This window comes from Nyctibius grandis, chromosome 4 (genome assembly GCF_013368605.1).
Source record: "Nyctibius grandis isolate bNycGra1 chromosome 4, bNycGra1.pri, whole genome shotgun sequence".
Classification (NCBI taxonomy): Eukaryota; Metazoa; Chordata; class Aves; order Nyctibiiformes; family Nyctibiidae; genus Nyctibius; species Nyctibius grandis.
The window spans coordinates 84,340,576-84,350,413 of NC_090661.1; the positions used below are offsets into that span (position 1 = coordinate 84,340,576).

At 39.2% G+C, this 9,838-nt stretch overlaps 1 protein-coding gene across 1 annotated transcript; it reads right to left on the bottom strand.

Annotated features, from left to right (window-relative positions):
* Nucleotides 1-3,330: 3,330 nt before the first annotated feature.
* On the bottom strand, nucleotides 3,331-6,305 carry GDF2 (growth differentiation factor 2). The gene is made up of 2 exons (XM_068399877.1): nucleotides 5,960-6,305; nucleotides 3,331-4,271 (listed from the first exon to the last, which is right to left on the bottom strand). The coding sequence occupies exons 1-2, from the start codon at nucleotides 6,303-6,305 to the stop codon at nucleotides 3,331-3,333; spliced, it is 1,287 nt and encodes a 428-aa protein (XP_068255978.1).
* Between the last annotated feature and the right edge of the window lie 3,533 nt (nucleotides 6,306-9,838).

A 9,838-nucleotide genomic window follows, 5' to 3' on the forward strand; every position in this document is an offset into this window, starting at 1 on the left:
TAGCTTAACATTTCTGTGTTGTCAGGATCTTTCCAGTATAAAAGTGTCGGAGCAGATATCAGCTGAACACCTCCAGATTCCCATGAGGCCATTGCATCTTCACCTGTGGAAAAGAATAGTGAAAACTGAGATCTTTTTGACTTTTAGTGATTGCTGGTGCTGTGCTGTTAAGTGATAAGTTGCGTCTGCTGTTCTTCTGTGTTGGGACATGGCACAGAGGAGTGGATGAGATCAGAGGACATTGTGCCTGCTGTGTACACAGACAAGGTGGGAAGCTATGTAAAAATGGCATCAGCTATATCTCCTGACCAGCTTCCACCAGCTTACCGTGTTTATCTATTAAGACTGAAGTGCTATAGGGTAGCCTTAAAATTGGCTGTAGAGTCATCTGGTGATTCTGATGTTACAGGGCTGTTACACAGATAGCTAATGGGCCTGAGAAGGAGGGCATGCTCCAGCCACGTGCTTGTGCTAAACAAATAAGTTTTAATTTTAACTGTACATCTGCTGGACAGTGCACAAGCCCCAGCCTGCTCCTCAGTAGCCGCAAGCTGCTGGTCAACGTTCAGAACCCAGTGATGAGAGGGGGTTTTCTCAGTGTCCGATGGGGCACAGCTTGAAGCAGGGGGCAAGGTGTTTTGCCTGCTCTTTGCAACCTGTGTACTCTCTAGCACATCTTGGCCACCTGGCTGATTTGTTGCATCCCAAAGCAGTTGAAACGTGAGGGAACTTGAACAATTGTTTAAAATCAAATATTCAAAACTACATAAATCAAGCTGTTAAATTTACAATGTAAAACCAAACATCAATTTGACACACACTTCAGCCATGCTGTAGGTAGCATCTGTAGCCACTGCTGGATTCTCATTTCTTCTTGACCCTGATCACCACCCTATGAAAAGATTCATGTTTCGTTTTACTACCGTACCAACAAAAATGTTAAGCCCATGGGAATGTGATTGTTAAAGCTGGCTGGAAGAGCAATTGATTTTTTTTTGGTTGAAACACAAAAGTGACTTGCATTACAGTTTTGGGATGGGATCTGTCGAGATTCTCTGGAATTCTGAAAGCATGGCTAGGATCTGAGTTTTTGAGCCAAAAATGGCTTTGGGTCTTTTCTTTTTTTCCCTCCAAGTAAGCTTGGGAACAAAGATCAACATTTGACTCCAGAATGTGGAAAAAAAAAAAGAAAAATTGATTCCTGAGAATTTCTTTCTGTGAGCATGTGGGGACTGGTCTTTCCCCTTTCTCACTTTTTCATTTAATTATAGGCAAAGTCCTGTATTCAGTAAAGTCAAAATATAACTAGGACCTTGTGTTTAGATGACTTAAGGGCACACAGCTACAATTACCTTGACACATGGGTGAATAACTTTTCTAATGTGATCACACCAAGTGCTTGTTTTGTGGTTTCTTTTCTTGATTAAGAGAAGTTGTGCAAAATGTCATAAACTTAGGAGACGTGAACAAAACAGGGAGAGAATACAGGGGGCTCTGAAAGGAGGAGGACATAATGATGACTGTATGATGACAGAAGCCAGTGGGGAGTGGTAAAATGAGAGGACTGCCATGGGAAGCTTAAGAGGTTAATGACATGAAGCTATGGATGGATGGAATTTGCATGGACCCAGATCTCGGATCTAATCCAATTGCAGCCCAGTTCTAAAGGAAAAGGCTATAAATCAGTCCAAGGATTCTGGTGAATTGTGCTTTGTGCTCACGGTTTGTGATATAACCAGCAGTTCTTGAAGGAATTACAGCCTCACTGCTCATACTCACCTGCTATTTGCTCTGTATTAAGTTAACAATAGTAAATAAACTGTGTATTAGATTTCAAGCTGACCTGTTCATGCCAGATGAATTCGACTTGCCCACAGGCTGCCCTAATTTAAAACATATGTATCCATTTAAATCCTGTTGCTTCCAAACATTAAGCTACTGTTTAGATTTTTGCCTCATAAATATTCTTCACCACTTTGAACAGACGTGTAGTTTGCTGTGGGTTTGGATCAAAAGTGTTCTCTGATAGTTTTTTTTTTTTTTTGTGTGTGTGTGTGTAAGGTGGTGGAGGAATAGAAGTGAGGTGGACTGTGGTGGCACTGTACAGCACTTACACCTATCACCTGAAACCAACAGAAGACACTTTGTCAGGCAAAACCTTCATTAGAATCAAAGGAAGTTTACTTTAATTGCAGCAAAGATGGGGTCCTTGTTTAGTGAAAATACAACTGAAGTCAGGAGAACTATTGTATGTTAGTATATTTCCCATACAGCAATATAAGTCTCATCGAACATACAAGTTTTCAGTTTTTCCTAGACTTCTAAGGGGTGAAAGAATTTTGTATGTAAAATAAGTTTCTCCTAAGAAGAAACTTAAAAGAAATCGGAGCCTAATGTCAGACTCCAAAGAACATATTTAGGCCTCTAAATAAGTAGCCTGGGCTTTTCACAAGTGCTGAGCTCTGCCAACCCCCACTGCTCTTAGGATACAGCTTCTAAGGCTGAACGTCGTTTGACTGCATGTTCTTGAAAAGAAATACTAAGAATATGCAGTAGGTCAAAGTGGCTCCTTATCTTTGTGCGGAGATAAGGGCTGCTGTTCCTCCTAGGAAACAGTGTCTTAGAAGCGGAAGGCTGGACTTCTTATCGTTCAAGTATGTGCCATAAAGGGGTAAAAATAGGGACGTTGAGGATAAGAAAGCTGAAACCAAGGTACCTGCTACCCACAGAAGGAAACTTGAGAATGGAATAAGGCTGAGAGTCTCTTCTGTTTTGAATACTGCAAATCTTCACTTACAGGAGTAAATAATTTGCCTGTAAAAGCCTCTGAGATTACCAATATGAGAAAAGGCTTGCAGGATTTAGACTCCTGACTTTACCATGCAGACTAAATTCCATTTACTGAGTTTTACAGAAGTTGAAAATGTTGGAGTTGGCTGAGAGAATTAGATTTCCATACCTACTAAATATTTACAGGAAATCTCCATTGAAAATCCTTTAGTTTGTGACCTAAACAGAATCGATTAAACAGAAAAGTTGGAATAAGGTATTCAAATTGTATCACTGTTGCCAAATAATGCATAGTTCGTTCAATCTCACAATATTTTAATCCAGTATTCACTTTGCCATGATATATAATGCAGGCTATTTACAACGACTGCCATTCTTTAAATGTCGTTTTCCTTTAAAACAGGCAGCAACAAAATCAGCCAGCCCCATACCCTGCTCCAAACCTTGTTTGCAAGGATTTTCATTTGCATCACTAGTGTACAGATTTACACAGAGAAGAAAAAGGGAGTATTCTTATTCTTAGAGATTCTGCCTGGTACGCTACCTGCAGCCACATTCTGCCACTTTCATCCCTTCATAGTTATATATCAAAGTGGGCACACCAGCATCATCCTTATAAAGAATGGAGATTGAATCCAATTTGGTTGGAACACAACAGGCCTTGGAAGCTTTCTTTGGGTTTTGGAGATGCACCAGAGTTTGGACAATAGCATGTTTTGTTGGAGTAACGTTATCTGTCAGAGGGAAGAAGCAACCTCCTTTACACTCAAAAGCTTCATAATCTTTCGGTGCAATGATCCAGGAATCCCAGCCAATCTCTTCAAAGTTCACATGGAGGGAAGTTCTCCGGCAGTGGTTGGCTCCGATGCTTCTCTTGCTTCTAGAGGAATGCTGGTGGGGCCCCGTGATGGCCTTTTCCTCTCCCGGTTCTTCCTCTTCAGATGAAGTGTTGTTCTTTCCTGATTTCTTTAGCACACTTTCTTGTTCATGAACAATCATCTCCCGGAGCTCCACTTTGGTCTCTTTTGTCCCATTGCTGCGGTCGTTGGAGAACACTATTAACAGGGGCAGATTTTTAGTGTCAGGGGTAACACTGATATCCAGCTTCCCACAAGGGAAACCACCCAGAGCCTTACTCTCTATAACAACCTCTAGCTTGTTTTTAGTCTTCAGTTTGTCTGCCCTCACCCATCTTTTGACAGCGCTGGACACTTCAAACATCTCCCAACCACACTTGTGGATATTGTGGGAGACAAGGAAAGATTTGGTACTTTCTGGGTTTTCCCAGTGGTCACCATCTAGAACATCATAAATGACCATGTTGCCTTCCAGCCTAGAGAGAGACACAACTTCCCTGTGACAGGAGATATAAATTCTCAGTTCAGCTCTGGTGATTTCCTCATATCGTGGAATAGAGATGTTGAAGAGCAAGATGTGTTTCTGAAATTCATTTTCTTCTGGTGAAGCTAAAGAAACAACATCTGCAATAGGAAATTAAAACACGTGGTTACAGTGCTTCTGACTGTCCAAGTAACTTGCTTTTAAAAGACTCAGGATGTATTTTGGGGTAAAATAAGAGCATGACTACCTAGCATTTAAAAAAAAAATACTGTCTTCTGGCCAAGTTTCAAGGGCAGGGAGTGAAAAGTGGAAATGGAGGTCTTTGGTGTTGGTAGTATTTTCACCAAGATTGCATGGTCAGGTGAGTGTGTGGCGGAGAGCATAAAGAGTCTGCCTAGAACAAGCTGTGGATGATGCTGGTCAGTATTAAGCACATAAATAAGGCATCTGGGGAGTGTTCAGATTTAACAATTTCCTAAAGAGATTTTTAAACAAAGAATTCATAAAAAAAACTATGAAATTGCTACTCTTATTATCATACAATAGGATGAACTGCCCTCCTAATACAGAGAAGTGTACTTCATATTTAAGTGTCTCTAAGAACTAGCTGTGCTCAGGCTTTTGTTGTCTTCAAATAACTTTGAAAGCAGCTTGGATTACTGGGAGTTTAGGGAAATAGATAAGTTTTTGAAAATCCTGAACTGAAGCTTCAGGGTCTGTCTAAATTGGGACTTTGTGATAAATAGCCTTTCATGCCCAGGTCCCAGTCCATTCCAGGCTGGACTCACTGAGCTTGTGTGGGTTTTGTTTAGGGTTTTTTTTTTCTGCAAACATATGTGCAGTACCAGCAACTCTGCCTTGGGAGGGGCAGATATTCAGCTGGAAGATCAGATTGGTAGTCTGACTGATATCTATTTGATGGTCAGTGTAAGATAACTACTCAATCATGATTGGGTTTTAGGGCAATTTTAATTGGCTAATGTTGACACTTCTTCACAGTGTTTACCCACTAAAACAGTCAGAGAGGAGAGTGAGATATGGAAACTATAATCTAGCTCATACTGTTACCGTTTGTTTCCATTTTAGGACTAGGGGCACTAATTTGGGAATTTGGAGTTCTCCATAGTGTTATTACCTGTGTATGTCTATTTTTCATATAAACAGAAGCTTCAGTTCTCCCTGTCTCATTTTTATCACAAGGATTGCGTTTACTTCTAACTTTTTTACTGCTTCTTTTGATGGAGCATTTAAAAGTCTATGTCATGTTACACAGGCAGAGATCTTGAATTTTTTTAGTTGAGACAAGCTTGACTGCCCATTTCCATATAAATCTTTCTATCTAAACCAGAATTTTGGGGGAGCATTGCTGTTCCTTTCTTGGATCCACAGACACATTTCTCATTTGGCTGCTGTGTTTTTTAAGTATGAGAAGAGCCCACCTGAAAGAAGAGCTCTCTAGTATGGATGTCTCGATTACAGATGATCAGAAGTTTGCATTCTAACATTAAAACTCAGTCCCGAATCTCTACCTTTGAGAAACATGATTCATGTAAAGGCTGTTATTTAGTGCATCATCTCAGTTGATGTGTTTGAGAAGAGAATATTGTACAGTAAATATATCAAAGAAGAAAATGAAAGGTAATTGTATCTTTTAAAGATTGAAAGAAACTACAGGGCAAGACTACCATCCAAAATTTTAATCTGTTTCATTTCTAAAGAATCTGTGGAAGTTAGGCACTCAATTCCCTCTGAATTTCAAAAGAACCTGAGTACCTACTGCCATGTACTTCTTTAAAATTCTAGTCCACATATTTAGGACTTTTCCTACCTTCAGCACTGAAGCTCCTTACAATATTGGATGTAGGGATGGAGGACTTGTCTGCAGCATATCTGTTGTATAAATCAATCATGAACTGTGGTGGTTCTTCCTTGGTCTTCACTTGTGAGGGGACTCTTGACAAATTCAAACTCCTTTGTAAATCTGTTTTCATATTCTCCAGGAAAGATTTAAAGTCGAAATGAGTCTCATCTCCCACTTCTCCAGGATCATGAAAGTGTGCATCAGACTTTCCCATAGCTGATAACTTGTCCCAGTCTTCCAAAGGCTTGCCCCTTGTCAAACAGGCAATGATGTTGAAAACAGACAGTGCAGCTAATACTCCAAAATAATGCATTTCTTCTCTATTTACTTTCTGATGGAGAGACAAGAGAACAAGGGTATTTTAGCTGATTAAAAATCTTTTTTCATTACAGAGGAAAGGAGATGGAAGGCAAACAACTGGAATGCCCTTTGCAAATCACTTTCTTGTGTTCTTTTTGCAGTCTGCTTCAAACCCCAGCCTCTTGTCAGTTGTCAAGCAGATTGGTTGTACACTTGCCCTTATCAGAGTCATTGATGCCATGCTTCAGCTTCTGTTATCTAGCAAAGCTCTTAGTTAATGAAGATTCTATAAACATCTGACAAACACATGTGGCTGGTGGGAAGGACATTGTATATTGTAAAGAATCCACATTTCACTTTAGGGTCATCATTGCTTAATTACACTCTTCTGTCATTTCCTTGCCAACGCAGAGGAAGCTTTCTTAGGGACGTAGAAGATTACACTGTTTTCATCAAGACTAGAAAATAGAGATCTAGAACAAAGTTACTCTACTAGCTATTACTAAATAACATCTCACAAATCTTTATTATCATCCCTTCACATGCCGTCAGAAAATCGCTGATCATTTGATGGAGACCTGTGATTCTGCAACACATGATCTCATGACAATACAAACAAACTTAAAACTTCCTTCCGTTTATCAGCCAAGAGCTATTGTTTGTACACAGTGAAATATCTGTTTTGTGTCAAGTTTTCTTCATGTTGTTTGCAGGCTTGTCTATTTTCAGTTTGATTCCTTTGGTGTATGGGAATTTAGTCTTGTTTTTATAGTATCTTATGTAATATATTTCTTAGATTCTTGACAGTCAATCCAGTCCAAGAACAACCAGTCATTATTTCAGTGACCTCAAGATGAAGACAGAACTAGGCCTTCTAAGGCCACATGGAAAGTAAAAGGTCTCCATGAAGATACAGATTATCTATGAAGATAGTATTATCCATGAGAAGAGTAAGCCAAGGCAAAAGTAGAAGACTGATAATGGAATTTCTCATGATACACAAGAAAAAAACCCTAGTTTATTTATAGACAAAAATATCACTTGGTATTTATCTTACTGAATGCGTTATGATTTCATCTAATGATGCATAAGTGTTTTATCTGTACTATTAATGTACCATTTTTTCTAAGCACAACTCAACCCATACTGTACACGTGCCATAAAGTCTGAATAGTATTATGAGCCTTTACATTAAAAAACATACCATTGCAAAGATGTGGACAAGATTTTGTCCTTTCTGACCATTCTTCTCCAGTTTTCTAGCAGTGCATACACAGTGTTTAAAGTGAGCCCAGACTTCTCAAATACTCACCTATGTGTCTGTTCAAGTGACAACTGGCATCTAAGGTTCTGGTTAATAATGTTCCTATGGTGTAAAGTCAGAAAGGATTATTTGGCACTGATCCTAGTCTCCTGCATAGCAAGACTGTTACGTTTACTCAAGGCCTTTGTATTTCCTACCTGTGTGCACAGCACAATTATTTATGTTTGGCTAAAACATAACTTTTTTAAGGGTCTCCAGAACTTACCTGAAGATGTCAAAGAATTGAAGATTTCTTAAATTTTGTAGCGCTTACTCTAAAAGATTGTCACTTGAAAAACCATGGTGCTTCATTTATTATTTCTTTGTGCCTGGCTTCACCTTTTAGACAGGAGTTCTTGTAACTTTCTGTCTGGCTTAAGGAGCCCCCCATGCTGAGGCTGGCATTTTCTCTCTGTCAAAGTACTTGGACAGTGTAATCATGTTACTCCTCAGTTTGCTTTCTGATAAAATAAACAGATTGTGCTTTTTAGTCATATAAGACATTTTCTCTAACTCTTTTTTGTTACTTTTTCGTGTCTCTTTCAGAATTTGAATGTCTTTTTGAAAAGGTGAACACTGGGGCTATACATGGTTTTCTAGTGGCAGTCCACCAGTGCCACATGCAGAAATAAAATCTCCTTTCCTTATGTGGTTCACTACTCCAGTGTGTATGCTTTCAAAGCTTTCATTAGCTCTCTTTACATAGCATCATCCTGGATGCTCATACTGTGCCATAACTCCATGATATCAACCAAAATTGTTTTAAGAATTATGGCTGTCAAGGATGCAGTCTTTTACTCGTGGGAGCAGCCTCCATTGCTTGTGCCTAGGTACTAAGTTCTGCATCTGTCTACCTTAAAATGAATTTTGATTACATAAAGTGCAGCTAGATCAAGTGATCTGTAGAAATACCTCTCTCCTAAACACTGTCTTCTGCAAATGCTGTGGGGGTTGTTATATACAGACTTCCATTTCATTATATAAAGATGTCAAATAGTGTCAGGCCAAATGTCAGCTTTGCAGAAACTTTACAATGAACAGTTTTGCTCAGTGGCAATTCCTTTTGAAAGCTGCTCTTTGAGGTTTGGCAGTGAGACAATTCTTAATTCATGTGATACACAAATATATTAATATTGTCCAGTGGTTTCTTTTAATTATGCAGCCTCGTGCAAGTGAATTGAAATACTCCACAAAAACCTAGGCACATTCTAGTTGTTGCTGTTACCTCTGGCAATTAAAACTGTGGCCTCAAAGAATGAAATCTGATTTCTTTTAGAAAAAAATATCCTTAACACTTTGCTGGCTAGTATCAGCTGTTTTCCTGTTTTACCTGTCTTTAATCATCCCATATTAATATAGAATCATAGAATCATTTTGTTTGGAAAAGACCTTTAAGACCATCAAGTCCAACTGTTAACCTAGCACTGCCAAGTCCACCACTAAACCATGTCCCTAAGCACCACATCTACAATATATCCTCAGTTCTTTTAGGATTAATTAGTGGAATTATCTTGACCTGCTATTTTAAGTGTTTGTCAATAGTAACTTTCTCTAGAAACTTAAACATTGAGTGGAATGGTTTGTAGGATGTTCAGAGAAATCAGAAGATCTGTTGGAACCAAGAGAGTAAGGGTTTCAGTGTCTTCCAAAAGCAGTCGACTGCATTTGTGCCATGTCAAATGCAAAGTTACCTTTTCTAGAGGAAGATTAGACATCCAAATACCAAGGACTCAGACAATAGCAGCCACTTCTAAACAAATAGTGGTTTAAGACCTTGTCCACATTAGAGAATTGACCGGTACAGCTAAACTCCAAATGAAATAAACTTTACTTTCATGGGTGCAAGCTGGAACACAGGAGGTTCCACATAAATAGGAAAAAATTCTTTACGGTGAGGGTAACCGAACACTGGAACAGGCTGCCCAGAGAGCTTGTGGAGTCTCCTTCTCTGGAGACATTCAAAACCCGCCTGGACGCGTTCCTGTATGATATGGTCTAGGTAATCCTACTCCGTCAGGGGGATTGGACTAGATGATCTTTCGAGGTCCCTTCCAATCCCTAACATTCTGTGATTCTGTGATTCTGTGATTTACTAATAAGAGAATTGTATTGCTTGTGTAGTAAGGGTATGCCTTGAGAGCTATGCCACTTGCAGGTATAATTTTGTTTTACCCATGCTAAGTAACATAGATATGCCAACAAACCTTTAAATGCAGACTAAACCTTTTGGGGTTTTATAGGTA